We start from the raw sequence: 24,327 nt of genomic DNA on the forward strand, positions 1-24,327 counted from the left end.
ATCGCCTGGCACTTGTGTGGCACGAATGTTACTTGCCACTTATCAGCCCAAGCCTGGATATTGTCCAAGTCTTGCTGCATTTCTACACGGACTGCTTCAGTATCTGAGGAGTCACGAATGGTGCTGAACATTGTGCAATCATCAGCGAACATCCCCATTTCTGAACTTATGATTGAAGGAAGGTCATTGATGAAGCAGCTGAAGGTGGTTGGGCCTAGGACACTACCCTAAGGAACTCCTGCAGTGATGTCCTGAGCTCAGATGATTGACCTCCAACAACCACAACCATCTTCCTTTGCGCTTGGTATGAGTCTAGCCAGTGGAGGGTTTTCCCCCTGATTCCCATTGATCTCAGCTTTGCTAGGGCTCCTTGATGCCATACTCGGTCAAATGCTGCCTTGATGTCAAGGGCAGTCACTCTGACCTTACCTCTTGAGTTCAGCTCTTTTAATGTCACCCATGATGTTCCGGTCATGACTCTCAGTGCGGTCTCCAGAGGAACCCTCTTTCCCATCGATACGCAGAACTGAATACCGGTTAGAAAGTGGGATGTCCTCTGGGGACTCTGAATTACCTGCCCTGACTTCTTTGTCCGTCCGGCAGCCACCCAGTCCCCAACCGCCTGTGCTTGCCTAGGCATCGGATTGACCACCTCATGAAACTTGCTATTCACGTAGTCCACTGCGGTACTTCTGTACCACTTTGGTCAATAGCCAATAACTGTAGACAATGTTGATGACAGATGTGTGTTTTATGCTGTGTCTACTCATTAGAAAGTAGAAAGAGACTACACAACCTCATTTCACATCAGAGATTTTCATCTTTGTCTGGGTTAAGTTGGGACATGGGTTCCAGAAGTGAAAAGTCAGTGTCTGATTCACTGAGCCACCCTTGCCCCAAATAAGTGCATTTTTAAATGCACAGGGTGTCTGAGTAATTCAACTATGCAGAAACTTTCATACAATCAATTTATGCTCATTGCTTCAATTGCTAGTTTACTAGCTACTCCAACAACATACACGAATGCATAAATGAATAAAAATAGCTGAAGGTGGTTTACAGAGGTTGAAGCAAACATTCCTTAAAAAGAAAGAGGCTGCGTATTGGATCGCTGTGCTTTCCCATAGGTCCCAATATCAAAGCACCTTTGGGGAAATGAAGCCACCACGTGGAAGACAACCACATCTTCCATAGTAAGAGTTGGGAAGAAAATACAATGTGATAAATTTTGAGGCCTCTGGCGTCGTGGGTCATGGTGGGGGGCCCAGAAAATTTTTCCAAGAGAGGCCCACCATGACCTCCGACGCGAGAAAGGCTCATCGCATTTTACCGGCAGCGGTGGCGGCGGCAGCGAGGCCTCAGCGCGGGCTCCCCGCTGCTCGGCGGCGGGGCCTTCATTTACATATTAAAATCAATGGCAATAAATTCGAATCAACTTACCCTGTCCTGGCGGCCGTCCCAAATTGATCTTACAGCCACGACCAGAAGTCCTGCACCTTCGGAACTCCGTTCGGAGTTCCAAGGTGTGACGCTGGTGGGGAGGGGGGAGGAGTGAAAATTTCAGGGTGGGGGAGTAGGGAGAACTATTGTAATTGGTTGTAGGGATGGTGGGAAAGGGTTGAGGGTCAAAGTTTCTGAAGGTGGGGAGGTGAAAAGTCGACACAATAAGAAGTGGTTTTCGGGGGTAGGTCATTTTATTTATGTTTAACTCAGTGGGGCGGGGGGGGGGGGGGGGCGCGAAAGGGGATTCAAAATTTAAATAAAATTTAATGCTCAATTTTCACCCAGCAGGACCTTTAAAAATTTTAATTAAACTGCAGGGCTTGAAGCCCTTTAAAAGTGGCAGCGCCGCAGGACGCCGTTGCTGGGGACAGAACGGCTGCCCCTTCTACATCATTGTTTAAATGAGCCCTCGCACAAAATATCACGGCGGCTCAGCAACGGCACATTTGTGCCTGACGGCCGCCGACTTCACAGCGCACCACCACGATTTGCAGCACGCTGATAAAATCCAACGCAAATGTTTCCGCAGTTAGTTGAGGCAAGCTATAGACAAAATCTGAGAACTGGTTTGCTGTTGGTCCACTCACTGGAGCATGATGCAGTATCATGGGGGATGAAAAAGCAGGAAAAGGAAAACAGGCAAGATCTGAAAAAAAAAATCCTTAAACAAATGGCAAGATGATGATTACAATTAATAGTGAAAAAAAGTTACATGTACCTTATCCTCTCAAATTCAAATATGCACCAGGTAAATATTTCACAAAAAAATTAATCACTTACCTTCAGTTAATACCAGTTTCAGTAGATTGTTCAGTTCCTGCTCTCCAAGATACAGTGTATGAAGTCCAGAGCTGCAGGTAAGGGAAGTGCACATTTGGTGTTAGTTGTGGCTCAATGGCATCACTATCACCTATGAGTCAGAAGATCCTGGGATTAAGGTCCTTGAGCACAAAATCTAAGCCAACACTCCAACGCAGTACTGAGGGAGAACTGCACTGTCTTTTGGATGAGACATTAAACCAAGATGTGTGTTATCTCCAGTCTCATGGCACTATTTTGAGGAACGGCAGTGGAGTTCTACCTGCTGAAATGGTCAATATTTATCCCTTAACCAACATCACTAACAAATTATCTGGTTATTATACATTGCTGTGTGTGGGACTTTACTTTGCACAAATTGGCTGCTGTGTTTCCTACATTGCAACAGTGACGACACTTCAAAAGTACTTAATTGGCTTTAAAGCACTTTGGGATGTCCTGACGTCATGAAAGGCACAATATAAATGCCAATCTACCCTTTTCTTCTCAGTACTATAGTGCAACGATTTTTTTTGTTGTAAGGTACCTTACTGTTAATATCACTGTTAATAAACACTATTGCATACATTGTCCCTTCCCCCATAGTTCTTTTTATCATGAGTGGCAAGGTCTCTAAATTAAACCTCTTTTAAGCGAGTGCTGCTGCAGCTAATGATCAGTGCCACGGGGCAGGGAATAGACATAGGTTTTCCCATGGTAACTGGAGTGGAGATCATTTAAACCAGTAAAGGGAGGAGGGGTGGGAGGCAGAGGGAAATTAGACACACACTGGGTAGCTGCTGGATTCTAAAAGGCAGTTATAAAGGTCAGTCCAGAAAGCTGGAAACAAGGCTTATCCCTATGGTTGGAAGGTTTACAGCCAAGCAAATAAGAGGAAATATACTAAAGGAAAAAATATGCAGGAAACACATGATGCAAAAAACCCCAGAAAAATTGTTTATTATCTTTAAAAAAAACAGGTACTTTTAAGTATTTACATCAGATTGGTCCAATTATTTTGAAAGCAACAAGCATACCACTGCGCTATTTTTTCCTTCCAGGTGTCAGTAAGAAAGGTCAGGACTACAGCAAAGAAATTCCTAGGCTTTATTGCCTATTACAAAACGAGGACCACAACAACAATGGTTATAAAAGGCATTGGTCCAACCTCATTTAGAGCACCATGTCCAGTTCTGGCTCTCCCAGCTCAGGACCAATATTATGACTCTGAAGAAGATGCAGAAAGGCAAAGATAATCAATTGCCTGAAGATTATTAAGCAATAAGGATAGATTTAATACCTCGGATTTGTACTTGCTGGAGAGAGAAATTTAGAGGGGATCTGATCCAGGTATTTATAATTATTAACGGCACGTAGATCATGTAGGTAAATAGAATTCAGGAGGTAGTGTAAGTAGGCTTGGGTAGTTAGATTTTGGCTTAACGTGACCATTTTCACACTGTTTCTCTAACAACCAACAAGGTGAAGGAAGCCACTTTAAAACTAACACGTGACCAAGAAGCCAATTTGTATCCTGTATTAACTTATGTATCCTGTATTAACTAATAAGTAGTGAACTGTTATGAAACAGACGATTGTAAAAGCAATGAACCTTGATTGAGTTATAATTAATGAATCAATAATCATTTTAGAAAGAATGGTTTTCATTTAAAGTTTAAGGCTGCGTTTGCTGACAACACAACCTCTAGGTGGCGCAGTATTCGCACATGCACAAATGCAGGCTCTTCAACTGGAACGTCTGTCTGCGACGTTCAGGCAGCTGCCAGGATTAAAGAGGGCGCTGCTCAATTTATCACAGGAAATGCTTATGGCTAGATCGTATTAGCAAACTAACCTTACATTAAGTTGGATGAAAGCCCAGTAATATGCTATGTAGTTATAGGATACTAACTGTAATCCTCAGATCCATTTAGCATTCCTGTAATCCTATTAAATACAAAAGGTATTTTATGATTGAATTTCCGTTGGAAGATGGTGAATTGGCACCTGATCGATGGAAAAGAAAATCTGGCAGCATATAAAATGTGCTGCCAATTCGTCATCGTGAATAGTTTATATGACTGACCAGGACTGATTTCACCCGAACGCAGCTACTAGCTCCCGCCCGCCCTGGCCACTCCCCCGCAACTCGCTTTCTCCCCCTCCTCCCCACTGGCCACTTCCCCCCTCAGCCGCTCGCTGCAGGCCTCGCTGCTCCTCCCCACTTCCCTGGCCGACTGTTCCCCACTGGTGCCACCCTGCTCTTCAGTCGGTCACCCGCTCGCTTCCTCCCCCACACCCCACCTCCTGCTAGATATAGGCCACGCTGCTTCCCTCCTCTCGGCCACTCACTCCCACATTTCATCAGTCACCATGCACCGCCCGAAGAAGCAAGGCAGGCCGCAAGGGGTGACGTGGGAGCAAGTGGCCAAGAGGAGAGATGTGGCGCGGCTTACAGATAGCGGCTGGGGGGGTAAAAGGACAGCGGGAGCGAGTGGCCGGAGAGTGGGGTGGCGCAAGTGGGGAACAATCGGCTGGGGAAGTGGGGGGTGGGGGGGGAGAGAAGCAGTGAGGTTGGGAGCTAGCGGCTGAAAGGAGGAAGCATCAAGGCCTGCAGCGAGTTGCCGAGAGGGGAGAGCGGCTAGTGGGGCGTGAGTGCATGATTTGGATCGAGCTCCAGCCTCAAAGTCTCCCATTCAGCCGCTTCCTCCAGCTGAGTGGGGGGCTGGATACCCGATGACGCTTTATCGCACTTGGGCGAAGATGGACCAGGCGCGGATACACGATGATGTAATCCCGCGCCATGCGCCACTTAGTCCTGGCAAGATATAGCTGCGTATGTGCGCAGCGTGGCGCACCCTGATGACGTTAGCGGGCCACTGCGTTGTCTGGAATCACTTTGTAAGTTTACTATAAGTCTCTCTCGGAGAAAGTGCAGTTTCAGCTAATGTGTTCAAACAATGGGACCTTTTGGATCCCTGATAAAGTCCAAAGGATGGTACGTCATGGCCTTCGAAATTCTGGCTTTAATGAATAGAAAGGTTGTTTAAGATCAGATTAAGGGACAGTGTGAAACTACTCCACTGTATTCATGCCTGAGAAACTGAGCACAGGTGGCCGTTACTGGAAGACATGATTAAGAACTAATTAAATTTACTTAGCAACAGCTACGGCCAATTAAATTAACAAGATCCTGTCTCTGTGGTGGTGTTTGGCCATCCAGGGGTTAAAAGCAGGAGACTTGTAAGGTTTCGCTTCGTAGAAACAATGGAAGACCTGAGATAGAAGTACAGACCAACAGTCAAGTTCTCCGCCTGACGAGGAATCAAGATTGAAGAGAGGACTGCAACAATTACTCGACCAGGAAATGCACCTGCGGGAGCTGTAAAGTTACATTTCCAAGTTCAAGTATAATTCTACTTCTAATTGGTATTGTTTTACTTTCAATAAACTTTCTGGACTTAATGATCAAGTATTCTGTGGCATTAATTGGTTAAGTCTTGCCTGGAGAGATTGTCCGCAACGGACTTTCAGTGGTTATGGAGACTTACAGTGCTGTTAAGAAGTTGTTAGATGGACTCCTGGAAAATTAAGTGATCATGACATATTGAAAGTACTGCAAATAATTTCTAGATAATAACTCGTGAGTGTGGGACCTCTTTGGCTTTGCTTGACCTCAAATAATGGGTTGGAGAGGAAATTTTTCCAGAAAACTCTTGAATTCTAGTGAGCATAGGAATAGGAGGATTGAATACGTGGCTGGAGAATTGGTGTAGGAGGGCATCAGATTTCTGAGTCATTGAGACCAGTTCTGGGGCAGGTGGAACCTGTACAAGATGGACGGGCTACACCTTAACAGGAGTGGAACTAACATCGTCGCAGGGAGATTTGCTAATGCTGTTGGGGATGGTTTAAACTAGCTTGTCAGGGGGGTGGAAATCTGAGGGGTAGCTCAAATTGAAAGGAAGCAAAGTTGGTAACAGGAGGTAGTAAAGTAGCAAGTGACATTAGAAGGCAGACGAAACAAAGGCGAGCATCAACTAGGCTTAGAATGCAGAATGTCAAAACGACAAGGTTAAGGCACTCTACCTGAATGCACGCCGCATTGGCAACAAGGTAGATGATTTAAAGGCACAAAGAGGTAAATGGGTATGACCTAATTGCCATAAAGAAAACATGGCTACAGGGTGACCAAGTCTGGGGACTGAATATTCAAGGATATTCGACATAAGGACTGGCAAAACGGAAAAGGAGGTGGTGTTTTTAGGTTTTTTAGATTTTAGAGATACAGCACTGAAACAGGCCCTTCGGCCCACCGAGTCTGTGCCGACCATTAACCACCCATTATACTAATCCTACACTAACCCCATATTCCTACCATATCCTCACCTGTCCCTATATTTCCCTACCACCTACCTATACTAGGGGCAATTTATAATGGCCAATTTACCCATAAACCTGCAAGTCTTTTGGCTGTGGGAGGAAACCGGAGCACCCAGAGGAAACCCACGCAGACACAGGGAGAACTTGCAAACTCCACACAGGGAGTACCCAGAATTGAACCGGGGTCGCTGGAGCTGTGAGGCTGCGGTGCCAACCACTGCGCCACTGATAATAAGGGATGGGATCAGTACATTAGTAAGGTAGGATCGCAGATCAGAATAACAAAATGTGGAATCTGTTTGGGTGGAGCTAAGAAACAGCAAGGGGCAGCAAACATTGGTAGGAGTTGTTTATAGGCCACCAAACAGTAGCTGCACTGTGGGGCATGGTATCAATCAAGCGATTAGAGAAGCATGTAGCATGGGTGACCTCAATCTGCATATAGGCTGGGCAAACCTAATGAGCACTAATGCTGTGGAGGATGAGTTTCTGGAGTGCGTTAGGGATGATTTTCTACAGCAGTATGTTGAGGAATCGACAAGAGAACAGGCTATTTTAAATCTAGTATTATGCACTGAGAAAGGGCTAATTAATAATATTATTGTAAAAGAACTTTTAGGGATGAGTGACCATAATATGATAGAATTTTACATTATGTTTGAAAGTAAGGTTGTTGAAATCTGAAGCCAGGGTGTTAAAATTTGAACAAAGGAAATTAAAAAGGTATGAGTGGCAAATTGGCTGAGGTGGATTGGGAAAATACATTAAAAGGTATGACAGTACATGCAATGGATAGTCTTAAAAAAAATTATATAGTTTACAGCAACTATACATTCCTTCAAGGCACAAAAACCCCAAAAGTAAAGGCAGTGAACCGTGGCTAATAAAGGAAGTTAAGGATTGTATAAGATTAAAAGAAAAGGCCTACGAAGAAACTGATAAAGGGAGAACAGAATATGAATGTAAGCTAGCAAAAAATATAAAAACTGACTGTAAAATCTTCTATTGGTACGTAAAAAGGAAACATCTGGCTAAGACAAATATGGGTCCATTACAGGCACAGTCAGGAGAATTTATAATGGGCAGAGAAGCTAAATGATTACTTTGTGTCTATCTTTACTGAGGAAGATACAAGAAAGTGAGTAGGAATAAATGGGCCATTCTCGCATTGGCAAGCTGTGACTAGTGGGGTAGCGCAGGGATCAGTGCTTAGGCCCCAGCTGTTCACAATATTTATCAATGATTTGGATGTGGGGACAAAATGTAGTACTTCCAAGTTCGCAGATGACACAAACTAGGTGGGAATGTGTGTTGTGAAGATGCAAAGCGGCATTAAGGGGATTTGGACAGACTTAGTGAGTGGGCAAGAACATGGCAGATGGAATATCATGTGGAAAAATGTGAGGTTATCCACTTTGGTAGGAGGAACAGATGCGCAGAGTATTTCTTAAATGTTAAGAGATTAGAAAGTGTAGATGTACACAGGGACCTGGGTGTCTCGTCAATAAGTCACTGAAAGCTAACATGCGGGTGCAGCAAGCAATTAAGGTGACTAATGGTATGTTGGCCTTTATTGCAAGAGGATTTGAGTTCAGGAGTAATGAAGTCTTGCTTCAATTGTATAGAACCTTGGTTAGACCGCACCTGGAGTAGTGTGTGCAGTTTTGGTCCCCTTACCTTAGGAAGCATATTATTGCCATAGAGGGAATGCAACGAAGGTTCACCAGACTTGTTCCCGGTATGGCGGGACTGTCCTATGAAGAGAGACTGGGGAAACGGCCTGTATTCTCTAGAGTTTCAAAGAATGAGAAATGATCTCATTGAATACTACAAAACACTTAAAGGGATAGACAGGGTGGATGCAGTCATTTCCCCTGGTTGAGGAGTCTAGAACCAGGGGACACTTAGGACAGACATGAGGAGAAATGTCTTTACTTAGAGGGTTGAGAATCTTTGGAATTGTCTACCTCAGAGGGCTGTGGAAGCTCAATCATTGAGTATGATTAAAGCAGAATTGGTTAAGACACATGCAAAGCTACATAGCTCAGCTCAGTCCCAAGACTGAACTCCAGCTGTGAAGAGGAGGCAGAAATTGAAGTTCTACAATTAACTACAGCACCCTGGGATAGGGAGGAGAAAAACTGGCTAGGACTCTCACTCCAGAGAGCTATCCTGTGAATATGCTGGGCAGTATACACACTGATATGGAGCAGACAGAATTGAATCCAGCTGTGATGTTAAAATAAACAGCGGCTTCAATACCTTGCTGTGATTTTATTCATCAAATCGGTTTTGTCCTTCAGATCAGCCTGCCTATCCCTCCAATAACTGATACAACAGAAATCCATTACAAAATATAATGTAAAAGATTACTGTTCTCCCATGGTAATAAGATAATGAAACATAGGAATTTGAAGCACCGAAAAAAGACCATCTGATTGTTGCAGGAACTATCTCATCCAATCATGCCTTTCATAGCCTTCTATTCAATTTTTCACAAAGAAACAGATCTCAACTCACAACTAAAACTATTTTGCAGAATAAGGCTTTCAAAAAAAAAAACAGCCTAGTGCAAAAAATTGTTGCTGCAAGTCTTCACAGACACCCCACTAACACTAATTTATGGCTTCCTGCTGAGTAAATTAATGATGACAGTGTTACAATGTCTTAAGAGACAAATACCACAAAGGTAGAGTAAAACGTCTTTAATAAATAAATTAGTGTTCAAAACATTGAGGAGTGGTCGCATCAGGTACAGCTACAGCAACACTGAGTGTGATCTCTATCACCTAGAAGGTCAAGGACAGCAGGCACATGGGAACACCACCTCCAAGGTCGCCTCCAGGTCACAGTCATTTTGAATTGGAAATATGTTGCTGTTCCCTCATCGTTGCCGGGTTAAAATCCTGAAACTGGGCAATAAAATGCTGGTCTTCCCAGTGACACCCACATCCCATCAAAGAATAAAAAACAAGAAAATTACATCTGCTGGTTGAATCAGATTTTTCCTCACTGTGTCAGCAACCAAACAGCAGAAAAAAATATTCAGTCACTAAATTATACAAGAAAATCTATTTCTTGGTTTGTGGTAAAGAATCAGGGCACTTATTTATAGGTTTGAACTGTCCATTTAACCATCAGTTTCTCCTAAACTACACATCAATTTTTTTTTTCCTTCTGCCTCCTCTCCTGAAGACGCAGACTCACATATTCAATACTGTGCTCGGAGTACCAATAGTCCTCCAGTGTCTCATCTCAGGGACAACCTTTTATAATGATCGTCATGAGCACCAGCAGTTCCTTCAGCACCTCACAGCCAAGAGATCTTTGTGTGGTGCACTCTGCTCTTTCCAGTGCCTCATTCAAGGGATCTTTCATTTGAGCTTAGATAGTGAGCATTAGCAGTCTAGGCAACACAGCTGAGTGCAATCTTTTCCCTGAAGTATTTTCTAGTTACAGAACAGCCATTGGGAATAGAAACTCTCGTTTCCTCTCCTTAACCCTGAGGTGCTAATGCCAATTTTTGTATTTATACCAGCATTCCACCTGTAAATAGCACAAACCAAACACCCCTTTTAAATTAATTAAGATTCTAAGTCTTACTTTTCCATTTAGCCTCCCAGAACCCTCACCAAGCAAAATAATTCACAATTGAGACTGGACGTTGCTCCTTGGCTGACTTAACAGAAGGCAAGAGAACCACCCCCAATCAGCCATTCCTTCCACCCACAAAAAACAAATTTTTTTGGACCTACAAGCGTAGAGCTGATTTATAAGATTCAAACAGCTGCACAATACTCGGATTAATGTATTACCTTCCTGACCCTTTAGATTTTCTCAGATTTCAGCATTAAATTAAGCAACCAGCGGGATAGTTCTAAGAACATCTATATCTCGCACTGAATCAGATTTGAACATTGAAACAAGTAATTTTAAAATAGTACAGTAGATACCTTGACGTATTCACTTACCTAATAGCCAAACACACCTCCCTCTGAATCTCTCTGCCAATTTCATCAACAGGAGTCTTTAAAAGCTGCCAGAGCAGTAGTTCAGACCGATGCACAATCTCACGGTTTCGCTCTGTTTGCGGGTTGAAGAAAAATTTGAATATTACCTACAAACAAAAAAATTGGAGTATTATAAATCAGATTAGCCCATATTAATTCATTTTTCATACCAAAACAGCCCTTAAATGTTAATTTTAGATGAAAAATGTATTGCAATATATCCTTCAGTATGCTCTCCCTACGTAAAACAATCATGCTCAAAAATGCAAAACTATAGATATATCTGTGTGAACATACTTCCCATTAACTTTTCCTACTATAAATTCCTATGTTATCATAACGTAAACTATTTACATAAATTTGTTGTGCTATAATTATGCTCTTCTGCCAGTTGAGGCACGGCATTGTCACCACTATATTTCCTTTCACATAGGGACAGAAGTAGGCCATTCAGCCCCTCAATTTATATCTCAACTCCATTTACTCATCTTTGCTCCATATCCCTTGATACCCCCAAAAAAATCTATCACTATAAAAGCAAAAAGCTAGTACAATGTTCAAAGCTATGGCTCTATTTCCCTTTGGCAAATAACTTGTTTGTCTAGAGCTTTTTATATAGTAAGATGTCTCAAATCACGAGTTGGGAGGGTCAAAGCTGATCAGCAGCAGAAGGAAACTTAGTGAAGGGAAGATGTATAAAAGCTAGTTAGGCCACAGCTGGAGTACAGTCTACAGTTCTGGTCACATTATAGGAAGGATGTGATTGCACTGGAGGGGGTGCAGAAGAGGTTCACCAGGATGTTGCCTGGGCTGGAGCATTTCAGCCATGGACAGAGACTGGATAGGCTAGGGTTGTTTTCCTTAGAACAGAGAAGGCTGAAAAGGGACCTGATTGAGGTATACAAAATTATGAGGGGCATAGATAGGGTAGACAGGAAGAAACTTTTTCCCTTAGTGGAGGTATCAATAACCAGGGGGCATAGATTTAAGGTAAAGGGAAGGAGGTTTGAAGGGGATTTGAGGAAATATCTTTTCACCCAGAGGGTCGTTGGAATCTAGAACACACTGCCTGAAGGGGTGGTAGAGGCAGGTACCCTTACACCATTTAAGTATTGAGATGAGTACTTGAAATAGGCCAAGAGCAGGAAAATGGGATTAGAATACATAGGTGCTTGATGACTGGCACGGATGCAATGGGCCAAAGGGCCTGTTTCTGTGCCATATGACTCTATGACTATGAAGAATGCAGAAACATAGCAAGGTGGAGCTCAGAGATGTGGGAAAGGACAGAACTTGGGACTGAAGGGGTTTGAACAGGGAATGCTGTGGCCGGGAACCAGGGAGTGACGTGACAATGACAGGAGGGGCATAATTATAGCCTAACACATTTACATAGACAGATTTCATTATTAATGTGGACTTCTAAAATTAGGACACAATTTATGACTTAAAAAATGGAAAGTGAATCACATCTGCTTGCCCTGCTTTAATTAATCCCAGCCCTGAACACCACTTCATCCTAAACCTACACTTGTACTCGACTCAAGTGCAACACCATAGAAAACTGAAGTGTTATATATGTTTTCAAATGAGTCTTCCCACAGCTTCAGTCCACAAAACCTTAATTCCTATAGTCAAAGAGTCATTTTGATGGCATTTTATTACAAAACTAATGAATTTTCCTTGCAATCATTTTTTTCTGTACGTCAAGGGCAGTTTAGTATTGTAGATTCATGCAGCAGATGTTGAATTGTGGCTGTTTAAACTTGCTTTTGTATATTACCAGACATAACAAGGTGCAGATAAAATAAGGACTTCTATCTCATGAAGGTTAGCCTCATAGTTCCTGCGAGCACTGAGAGAAATGTAACCAAGTGAATCAGCAACTGATTGCCATATCTAACATATACTCCAGGAACATTGATTCAAAGTGATTTAAGTCTACTTTTAAAATCCTGCACAAAGTGATAGTTCTGCAGTCAGTTTAGAACCAATGTATGATATTTCATCACTTCTCTATGCAGCCTTGTACAGATAAACATTCCAAGTTCTGCACCTGAAAGGTAAATCTTTTAACTATGCTGCACAGTCCCCAATGCCACCTTTTTGCTTTGAAACAAAAAAGTCTATAGATACAAGGTTGAAGTGTAAATGCACTGGGTCACTGCACCTGAAAAACAATAAGAATACAGCGGATAATGCACGCGTCCCTGTTTGCCATAGCCTTCTCCATGATGTCACAGATACTGCTGAGGTGTTGTGCTTCAATGGGGTGCTGTTTTCCCAAGAAGTTCGAGATTGGTAAATTAGCACTGGCAGTCAACAAATTGAGCTGATGAATGCACATTGCTCCCACGTGATGCAGAAGCTGGTTAATGACGTCACTGGTTGACACAGATCCATCTAAAACAGAGAACAAAGGCAAGAATAATAAAAAAAGCAATAACCTCCACTCCCAACTCGGATCAAAGTCAATGTAAAAATATAAAATTAAATTTGCTGCACATAATCAATTCTGGATTCAATTACTATTTGGGTGTCTGCTTCATTCAGATAGTGCTGCCAGTGTACTACCAACAGTTTGAGTGGTCAAAAAAACCCAACATAAAAGACATCGATATTTAGTGGTCCAACCAGAGGTCACCAAAATTTCCAACTCCTTAAATGCCCTATATTGTTCTGCACAACAACCAGTCTACCTTTGCCCCCGACTTAAGTTGACAGTGGTACTAAACACACTACTCATGTTACGAATCAAAAATTATTCCTTATTCAGGCAGTTTTGGAAATGTTTCACATGTCGCATGACATTTGTATGTATGCAGGAGATATCAATAGATTCAGATGACCTGTAGAACAGCACAAAGATCAGGTGAAATAGAAGAATCATCTGAACCCAAAGATGAAACTGCAGCTTTGAAATCACTTCAGAAGTACTGTTTTTCAGTTTCCAGGTATCTACGGCATCACTTCACTCTCCAGTCTGTGCCGAGTTATATGATCTTAGTTAGAACTTAGGTCAGAAGTTTTATTATATAAAAACAAGAAATGCTGGAACCACTCAGCAGGTTTGGCAGCATCTGTGGTAAGAGAAGCAGAGTTAACGTTTCGGGTCAGTGACCTGAAACGTTAACTCTGCTTCTCTTTCCACAGATGCTGCCAGACCTGCTGAGTGGTTCCAGCATTTCTTGTTTTTATTTCAGATTTCCAGCATCCGCAGTATTTTGCTTTTATATCAGAGGTTTTATTGGTTTTAGCACTCCTGGGCTTGTAGGTTGGGGAGAGGAATAAGGTGAGGCATTCCATTTCTGATCATTATTTGGTGGCCCTTGCTAGAAAGAATACGTGAATTTGATTTCTAAATTCCAAAAGCCTGTTGGCACTCACTGTTTAAACTAGCAAATGAGGAACAGTGATCTGACCGAGGGACTATAATTCTTCCAGTGCACTGTGGAACCATATGCAGTATGATTTAACACCTTTCTGAAAAGGAAGGTAAACAGATTGGAGGGAGGGAAGGAAGGGAATAGCGAAAAAAATGCCATTGCATTAAACAAATATTAAACCAGTGTAAATTAATATACAAGCCAAGTAATTACAGCCACCTTGATTTCCCACAAGCACTCACCTTTTGGCTCAGGGATAATGTGACTAACACCCAGTCTTTGACAGACATGATGGAAGGCCTGGTTACCAGGATTACACCACTGATCCATGTAGTCACTAGAACACGTCCATATCATATTGTTCATAGCATCATAGCAGGCACCTAGTGCAGAAAAGAAAATTATGAAGACGCAAGCGGCCAATCTGAAAAAAGCCTACATTGGTGATTTTTAACAGGTGCAATAATACGAATATAATAGAAAGAAACAAAGGGGTGGCACTGAGCTCTGTGGAGCAGTAACATTCAAGTCCACCACAATAACTCCCTAAGCAGCATTTTCTGGTACACTCCACAAAAAAAGGGGCACAACCTGTGTTTCTTCTTATTCGTTCATGGGATGCAGGTGTCGCTGGCTAGGCCAGCACTTATTACTCATCCCTAATTGCCCTTGAAAAGGTGGCAGTGAGCTGCCTTCTTGAACTGCTGCAGTCCTTGGGGTGTAGGTACACCAACAGCGTCGATAAGATTTTGACCCTGCGACAGCGAAGGAACAGCAATATAGTTCCAAGTCAGGTTGGTGTGCGGCTTGGAAGGGAACTTGCAGATGGTGTTCCCATGCATCTGCTGCCCTTATCCTTCTAGCTGGTAGAGGTCGCGGGTTTGGAAGGTGCTGTCGAAGGAGCCTTGGTGCATTGCTGCAGGGCATCTTGCAGATGGTACATACTGCTGCAGCTGTGCGTCGGTGGTGAAAGAAGTGAATGTTGAAGGTGGTGAATGGGGTGCCAATCAAGCAGGCTGCTTTGTCCTGGACGGTGTCGAGCTTCTTGAGTGTTGTTGAAGCTGCACCCATCCAGGCAAGTAGACAGTATGCCATCACACATCTGACTTGTGTCTTGTAGATGGTGAACAGGCATTAGGGAGACAGGAGGTCAGTTACTTGCCGCAGAACTCCTAGCCTTTGACCTTCTCTCGTAGCAGTATGTGTGTGGCTGGTCCTCCAGTTATTTTATTCCATGGCCCATATCTCTGTTGCCAAGAAAATCAGCAGGGGACCAGGTACCAGCCCTCCACCAATGCTCCTGTAGTTATCTTAAAATCAAATCAAAATGCTGCGGATGCTGGAAATCTGAAATAAAAACAAGAAATGCTGGAAATACTCAGCAGGTCTGGTAGCATCTGTGGACAGAGAAGCAGAGTTAACGTTTCATGTCAGTGACCCTTCATCAGAACTGGCAAATGTTAGAAATGTAAAAGGTTTTAAGCAAGTAAAGTAGGGGTGGGGCAAGAGATAACAAAAGAGAAGGTGTTGATAGGACAAGGTCACAGAGAATAACTGACCAGAAGGTCATGGAGCAAAGGCAAATGGCATGTTAATGGTGTGGTGAAAGACAAAGTGTTAGTACAGAGAGGGTGTTAATTGATAGAAAAATGAACAGCCCTGGCCCCAAGCACAAACATGTAAAAAGTGGGTAGGCACAATAGAAGCAAACTAAAATAAAACAAACAAAAATAAATAAAAAGGGGGGCCCCGTCATGCTCTGAAATGATTGAACTCAATGTTCAGTCCGGCAGGCGACAGCGTGCCTAATTGGTAAATGAGGTGCCATTCCTTGAGCTTGTGTAGATGTTCGCTGGAACACTGCAGCAATCCCAGAATGGAGATGTGGGCATGAGAGCAGGGGGTGGTTGTTGAAATAGCCAGCAACCGGAAGCTAGAGGTCATGCTTTCGGACTGAGCGGAGGTGTTCCCAAAGCGGTCATTCAATCTGCATTTGGTCTCCCCAGTGTAGAGGAGACCACATTGTGAGCAGCAAATACAGTATACTAAATTGAAAGTAGTACGAGGAAATCGCTGCTTCACCTGAAAGGAGTGTTTGGGGCTGGGGATAGTGAGGGGTGGGGGGGTGGGGGAAGGTAAATGGGCAGGCATTACACCTCCTGCGATTGCAGGAGACGGTGCCATAGGAAGGGGACGAGGTGGTGGGTGTAATGGAGGAGTGGATGAGGGTATCGCAGAGGGAACAATCCCTTCGGAATGCTGACAGGGGAAGGGAGAGGAAGATGTGTTTGGTAGTGGCATCATGCTGGATGTGGCGGAAATGGCAGAGGATGATACTTTGGATGTGGAGGCTGGTGGGGTGGGAAGCCCTGTTGCAGTTCTGGGTGGGAGAGGAAGGGGGGGAGGATGGAGATGTGGGAAATAGGCCAGACATGATTGAGGGCCCGGGCAACCACAGTTTGGGGGGTGAGGGGGAAGAGGGGGAATCCTCAGTTGAGGAAAAAGGAAGACATATCAGACGCACTGTCATGGAAGGTTGCATCATCAGAGCAGATGCATCGGAGAAACTGGAGGCAGGGTGTGAAGAACTGTAGTCGAGGTATCTGTGAGAGCTGGTGGGCTTATAATGAATATTAGTAGACAGCCTATCCCCAGAGATGGAGACAGAGAAGTTGAAGAAGGGAAGGGAAGTGTCGTAGATGGACCATGTAAAGGTGAGAGAAGGGTGGAAATTAGAAGCAAAGTTGATAAAGTTTTCTAGTTCTGGGCGGGAGCAGGAAATGGCACCGATACAGTTAGCAGCGGTTAACTGGTGGTCACATTTAAAGTATGATGGTCAGAACTGGATGCAATACTTGAGCTGATGCCAAATCAGTGATTCATTGAAGAAAGCAGATCAAAGTTCAATATTTGTGATTTTTTTTTTAAAATAGCACTCTCACCTGGTGATTAGATACAAGGCCTGTGAATGATTTACATCCCTGGTGGTACAACCAAAATTGCAAACTTAGGGTGTGGTGGAATTTCTGGAGCTCTGGCTAAGTGGCAGAGTGGGAGAATTTTGGTTCAGAAGCTACTCTTCTCCTTTGCACATCTGTGCATTACAGCGACCCAGTGAGATCCACATCAGAATCTACCTTCCCTGGAACCCATTGCCCATCTCCTTATCTAATGCCCAAAAAATTCTTCCCTTTTAGCATTTTTTCCACTTGTAGTTGAATAAGAATTTGAAAAAAATATTTAGCCAAGTTAAAGAACTGTTTTACTCACAAACATGAAGCAATATTATAGATAAATGCTTGTGCTTGCCAGTTTCATGCCAATTTTTACTGTTCGATAAGTTTGTTTGCCCCAGACAAGTGAGGTGCTGTAACTCAAACTCAATTCAAGGACCTCTGCAGCCAGCTCGGTCAACCTTTGCTGGAACTTAAATAATCAAACCGCCCAAATTTCCGAGCATGAAACTTCGAAAAGTAGTACTCCCAAGTGGAGTCATTATTGCAGCTGCAGCAAATGGATAGTGGGAGTAAGGTCATAACAGCATTGCTCAGTGAGCAAGGATACTACCTATTATTCATTACAAAGACATATTTGCATTTATAACTGCTTTTATATTATTCTTTTACTTTGGGAACAGTATACCAACAAGCTAATTCCTGGCTTTTATGCTTCATCTAGCAACAGAAAACAGAGTCAACATTGTAAATGGCAGCAACGGATTGATAAATGCTGGGTTTGCAGAATCTAGACTTCAAATTTAACGGCAACTTATGGAGTGCCCAAACATGTCTGACATTCTCAAATCTCTTAACATATAATGAGTTACTTTACAATGATTATTGCTATGTATCTAAACAGTTCATGGTTTAAAACCAACTTTTAACATAAAAAGGTTTCCAATATTATTCAAATCTGTTCACTTGCAAAATATTGTCCTTACCCAGTCCTGGAACCAGAGCTCCCCGCCCAAGGGAACTGCCAGCTGCATCGATCAGGTCTGCCCGACTGCTAAATTGGCCATCCGAGATATTAAACACCAGACTAGAGGACAGAACTGAACAGAAAGATACAGCAACTTGTTACTATGCGGTCACAAAACAAGTAGGGAGGTTATGCTTCAGCTATACAGGGCATTGGTGAGACCACATCTGGAGTACTGTGTACAGTACTGGTCTCCTTATTTAAGGAAGGATGTAAATGCGGTGGAGGCAGTACAGAGAAGGTTTACTAGACTAATACCTGGAATGGACAGGCTGTCTTATGAGGAAAGATTGGACAGGCTAGGCATGTATCTGCTGGAATTTAGAAGAGTAAGAGACGACTTGATTGAAACATAAGATCCTGAGGGGTCTTGACATGGTGAATGTGGAAAGGATGTTTCCCCTTGTGGGAGAATCTCGAGCTAGGGGTCACTTTAAAAATAACGGGTTGCCCATTTAAGACAGAGCTAAGCAGAACTTTTTTCTCCGAGGGTCGTGAGTCTTTGGATCTTTGGAATTCTCTTCCTCAAAAGGCGGTGGAAGCAGAGTCTTTGAATACTTTTAAGGCAGAGGTAGATAGATTCTTGATAAGCAAGGTGGTGGAAGGTTATCCAACTGATGTGGAGTAATCAGTTCAACCATGAACTTAATGAATGGCAGAGCAGGCTAGAGGGGTCGAGTGGCCTACTCCTGCTCCTAGTTCGTATGTACCAACATTTTACTACTCGTTGCTCCAGGTCATTCAGTGCCTTCCTTAGATTCAATTAACTGGTTTTAGTGTAATGCTATTGCTAGAGATCAGTTTAACAACTCCCTCTCCCCTGCAGCCATCTGGATTCCTCCTCAACACCATTAATTACACAGCAAAACTATAAACCCTCACCCTTTCCTCATTCTGTCAAGAGTTTTGACAGTCCACGAAAATGAAGTACAGTAAATTTAGGTTTATAAATACAAAACGATGTTATTACCAGTGCTTTTAATCTACTAGCTGTCCTTAATATGAAGGAAAAAAAGCTAGTATGATCTGAAGTTGTGCAATACTCTTAATTCAGCACCTCAAATGGTTCTAACCTCTGCCACCACAAGTAACAGATGAGTAACTACCATTGTTATGCCCCGATGTTACACAACTCAATATTCTGTCTCAACACAAGGCAAGTTTGGAACAGCGAAACCTAGAATTATACGGAGTGTTTTCCACAGTGCAAAATTTTCAGGTATCCCTCTCAGTTTAAAAATATCTCTACAGTGCAACTATAAATCCTCACTATTACACTTTACTGAAATGTTATTGACTAGAATGCAACAGATACATCACTGGTATTTGACTATACATCGGCACCATTCTGGACAATCAAAATCTCTAGAATAAAAGACAATGCCCCTCCATATTCAGGGTCAATAAAGTACAATACAATAAAAGTGCAAGGACTGTTAGCCTCCCACTGGTTAAAGTTCATGTTCTACAGTTCTGTCGAAAATAGCCTGAAAGACACAAAAGGCTACAATACAAACCCCACTTGAAGCAAGCTATAAACAACAGCCCTCTCAATTCAGTTTACTTAACACATTTATCCTCTTGTTGATAAATTCCATCTCTGCCCAGAACACATTCTATTCTCTGGACAATAGAGCAGAGCCAGTAGCTCAGCCTTAAGATACTTTGTGATCAGCTGAGAGATTGTACAAAAGAGCACCTCAAGATTCAATCACTCCATTTTCTTCCTTTACTTCCCATAGGAAAGTACCTCATCTCCGCTCACTACTTTGTCATTGCATGGTCAGATTCTGATTTGCCAGCTTGCTCTCAGCCACTAACCTTTACCATTCCATTCTTCAGCAGTGTCCTGCTGGTTTCTTTCTGGACTCTGGTTTTGTGCAAGATTGATGCTGTAAATCTCCAAGTATATTTTATTGCAAATAAATTGAAAGATTTCTCATTACATGTATATACACTATATCAAGAGGAAACTGTAGAAAGCAATTATTGTAAAAGTTATTGAAAGGAGGTTAATTTCCTAAAATGCAAAATCAGTCCATTATTTCAAACAACTTTCGATTTTGAGGTATTATGCCAGAAATACTTTCATTTCTTACACAAATTATTTTTGGATATAAACACTCTATGTAAACTATTAACGCTTTGATATGAAAACAAAATACTGTGGATGCTGGAAACCTGAAATAGAAGCAGGAAATGCTGGTTATACTTAGGATGTCGAACAGCATCTGTGAAGGGAGAAACAGAGTTAACAGTTTCAGGTTGATGACCTTGCATCAAAACTAGAAAAAGTTAAGAGATGTAACAGGTTTTACACAAGTACAGAGGGAGACAAAGATGGAGGGGGACGAAAGAACAAATGGAAAGGTCTGTGATAGGATGGAAGACAGGAAATATTAAATGACAAAAGGGATGATGGTGTAAGACAAAAAAGGGGTGGCAATGGGACAAGCAAGGAAACAAAAGATGGGTCTAGAGGAGGTTTGAAGGGCAATAGCAGAATGAACAACAGAAGCTCCCTGAAAAAAACTGGAGCAATGGTTATGATTTGAAATTGTTGCACTCAATGTTGAGTCTGGAAGCTAGTGTAGTGTTTAATTGATCTGGGTTTGATTGTATTAGTCTGTCCACTTATCTGTGTTCACTGTGTTTGATTGCTTAAGCCTATAGGTGGAGCTAAAGAGTTAGATCTGAAACTAAAAGACACAACTTGGATCTTCCACAGAAGACACACTGACTGCTATGAGGAGATATGTACTAAAATCATGTAAGAACTAATGCAGTTTAATGTTCTGTAAATAAACCAGTTCGTGATTTAATACAAGTGTGATATCTGCATTGCTCGGAGATAAATCAGATATATATACACTAAATCCATTAACCCAACGTAAACATAACAGCTGGCAAGTGCCTAATCAAAAGAGGAGCTACCATAGAGCTTCAGTAGAACAGTGTCGAGACCGAGGTGAACCTGCGAGGGGACAAGCACCGGCGAGCAGGAGTTCCAGTGGCTTAAAAGAGGCATACTCTCTCACAGCGACAGCGAGTTCCATGACTGACATCACAGTTCAGAAAGTGACGTGTTGCAAGGGGAGGCAGCTGATTGGCAAGCAGGAACAGGTGGGTATTTCTACCCTTTTTTTTACTACTTTCAGTAGCTGAAGTAAAGGTAGGGACTTTAGATTGTAATAGTAGTGTTTAGAGTGGAATAAGGTCCCTAGCGTAATTAGTATTCCAAATTAAAGGAAGTAACTAAGGAGCTTAATCTAAGGGTAAGTCATGATAGGAGAGCTCAGCCATGTGGCATGCTCCTCCTGCGCTGTGTGGGAAATCAAGGAAACTTCAAGTGTCCCTGACGACCATGTGTGCAGGAAGTGTGTCCAGCTGCAGCTACTGACCGCATTGCGCAGCTGGAGCTGCGGATGGATTCACTGTGGAGCATCTGCGATGCCGAGGACATCATGGATAGCACGTTTAGCGAGGTGGTCACACCGCAAGTAATGGCTGCACAGGCAGAAAAGGGATGGGTGACCACCAGGCAGAGTAGGAGGCGCAGGCAGATAGTGCAGGAGTCCCCTGTGGCCATCCCCCTCTCAAACAGATATATCACTTTGAATACTGTTGGGGGGGGGTATGGCCTCCCAGGGGAATGCAGCAAGAGCCAAGATCTTGGCACCACGGATGGCTCTGCTGCACAGAAGGGGGGGGGGGGGGGGGGGGAAAGACCGGGAGAGCCTTAGTGATAGGAGATTCAATAGTAAGGGGAACAGACAAGTGTTTCTGCGGCCGCAAACGAGACTCCAGGATGGTATCTTGCCTCCCTGGTGCTAGGGTCAAGGATGTCTCGGAGCAGCTGCAGGACATTCTGAAGGGGGAGGGTGAACAGCCAGAGGTCGTGGTACATGTCGGTACCAACACTTAGGTAGAAAAAGAGATGAGGTCCTGCAAGATGAATTTAAGGAGTTAGGAGCTAAATTAAAAAGCAGGACCTCAAAAGGTAGTAATCTCAGGATTACTTCCTGTGCCACGTGTTAGTAAGTATAGGAACAGGAGAATAGACCAGATGAATGCGTGGCTGGAGAAATGGTGCAAGAGGGAGGGATTTAGATTCCTGGGACATCAGGACCGGTTCTGTGGAAGGTGGGACCTGTACAAGCAGGACGGGTTTCACCCAGGCAGAGGCAGAACCAGAACCGATGTCCTCGCGGGGGCGTTTGCTAGTGCTTTTGGGGAGGATTCAAACTAGGATGGCAGGGGGATGGGAACCTTAGCAGGGAGACTGAGGAGGAGGGAACGTGGAGGAGGGAACAAGGATATAAACGAAAGACAGGAAACAAAAAGGCAAAAGTGGAAGGCATAGAAATCAAGGGCAAGAAACAGGTTGGGCCATAGTGCGAAATAATGCTAAGATGACTATGAATGTTAAAAAGGCAAGCCTAAAGGCATTGTGTCTCAATGTGCAGAGTATTCGCCACAAAGTAGGCGAATTAACCGCGCAAATAGATGTAAATGGATACGATATAGTTGCGATTACGGAGACAGCTGCAGGGTGACCAAGGACGGGAACTGAACATCCAGGGGTATTCAATATTTAGGAAGGGCAGGCAAAAAAGGAAAGGAGGTAGAGTAGTATTGTTAGTAAAAGAGGATGGTGTCCAAGATGGCTCCTGGGCTGGAAGCTCCCTAGGAAGCTCCCTTGCTGTTCAACTCTATCCATGGCCATCTGCTCCCATCCCTAACGGTTTCTCCCCCAATCTGCCCTCTTAAACTGTTTAAATTCCCCTGGCTCTTTAAATCAGTTCATTTTAGCCCTATCTAAAGGCTAACAGTTAGTTTAGTGTATGTTACCTGGGCCCACTGCCCTCCCCCAGCCACACCTGCTCTTTGTTTTCTCAATGAAATTGATCCGGATGAAACTGACGAGCACAGCTGCCGATACTTCAATCTCCGATCCTGCTGTCTTCACAGTCCAGAGTGTCTGCAGCCACGGCGTGCGGTAAGTCCATTGAGGTGAAGAAGGAGCTGCGGGACCCGAGAGAAGTCCTGTGAAAAGGTGCCCCGAACACCCAAAAAATCCACGAACGGCCCCCCCGGCCGCAATTTCAAAGCGCCCGCGGGAGATGGCTCGGAGAGCATCTGCAGCGCACTGTCGGCAATGCTGCATGCCTTTATTTAAACCACTGCAAAAAAAAACCCTTCGCAAATGTAATCACCTCTAAGTCTGCCAAATGATGCTTCACCTCCCGAAGGACGTGGATGAGCTTTCCGGACGTCGATGGTGGGCACTGAGGAAATGGCTTATTACCTGCACCAGATTCCACCCCCCCTCCCCCCCCCCACCCCCGTCCCCTTCCCTGCTCCACCCTCTCAGCTCACCCCCTCACAACCCCGTCCCAGCCCGCCCCCCCCTCGCACCATCTTCACCCCGCACCCCCTTCCCCTGCATCCCCCCCCCACCCCCTCCCTCTACCCCTCCCCCTTGCATCCCCTCCTCCCACCGGCACCATCCTACACCTGTGTAGGGGCCCCAACAACCCCACTGCCTTGTGGGCGTCTCGGGAGAGACCAAGGCTAAGGGAGTAAACCCTAACAGAAAATCCGGAGCGGAACCCCGTAGGCGGTCATGTGTCACCTTTGGCATGTTTCCGGCAGTTCCTGCAGCCATACTGGTGCCAAACGTCGTGTCCTGCACTCCTTTGGACCCCACCAGAAAGGCCGAGAGGGGGGTTTTGACGACTGGGCAACTCTCAACCTCCATAAATTTGCCCAGGCATGCGCCATGGAGAGGTCACTCCATAGTTGCCTCACAGCGACTAAAACAACACGGAAGGCAGCAGTTACGGGTTATAAGTCCAGATAAATTGGCGTAGAAACTGGGCGCCACGGGTTGCCTTTGTTGGTGGGAGAGGTCATTGCACCTCACTGGACAGCTACCGCCCGCCTCAAACCGGGCAGCCCCCGGTCAATAAGGTTCTGTCCCGCCACAGTCTGCCTGCTTCAATGGGTGCTTGGAGCTCAGGGTCATTGCCCGAAAGGTGGACTGATACACCGCACCAAACAACATGAAAAAAGGAAAGAAGGTACCAGCCCTTCGCTTTGCAAGCTGGAACGTCAGAACTATGTGTCCTGGCCTGTCGGAAGACCTTACACAAATCAACGATTCTCGGAAGACCGCCATCATTAACAACGAGCTCAGTAGATTCAATGTGGACATTGCAGCACTTCAGGAGACTCGCCTCCCCGCGAGTGGCTCTCTAGCAGAG

General features: G+C 44.0%; 1 protein-coding gene across 1 annotated transcript in view; it reads right to left on the reverse strand.

The window, feature by feature from the left end:
* LOC137382906 (probable E3 ubiquitin-protein ligase HECTD4) overlaps positions 1-24,327 on the reverse strand; it is a 361,123-nt gene that overhangs the window by 174,466 nt on the left and 162,330 nt on the right. The window contains exons 10-14 of the mRNA XM_068055483.1: positions 18,021-18,134; positions 14,323-14,463; positions 12,865-13,097; positions 10,656-10,801; positions 2,284-2,354 (exon numbers count right to left, since the gene is read on the reverse strand). Of these exons, the coding sequence (XP_067911584.1) occupies positions 2,284-2,354; positions 10,656-10,801; positions 12,865-13,097; positions 14,323-14,463; positions 18,021-18,134 (705 nt within the window). The remainder of the gene's footprint in view (positions 1-2,283; positions 2,355-10,655; positions 10,802-12,864; positions 13,098-14,322; positions 14,464-18,020; positions 18,135-24,327) is intronic.

Source organism: Heterodontus francisci, chromosome 23, assembly GCF_036365525.1.
Source record: "Heterodontus francisci isolate sHetFra1 chromosome 23, sHetFra1.hap1, whole genome shotgun sequence".
Taxonomy (NCBI): Eukaryota; Metazoa; Chordata; class Chondrichthyes; order Heterodontiformes; family Heterodontidae; genus Heterodontus; species Heterodontus francisci.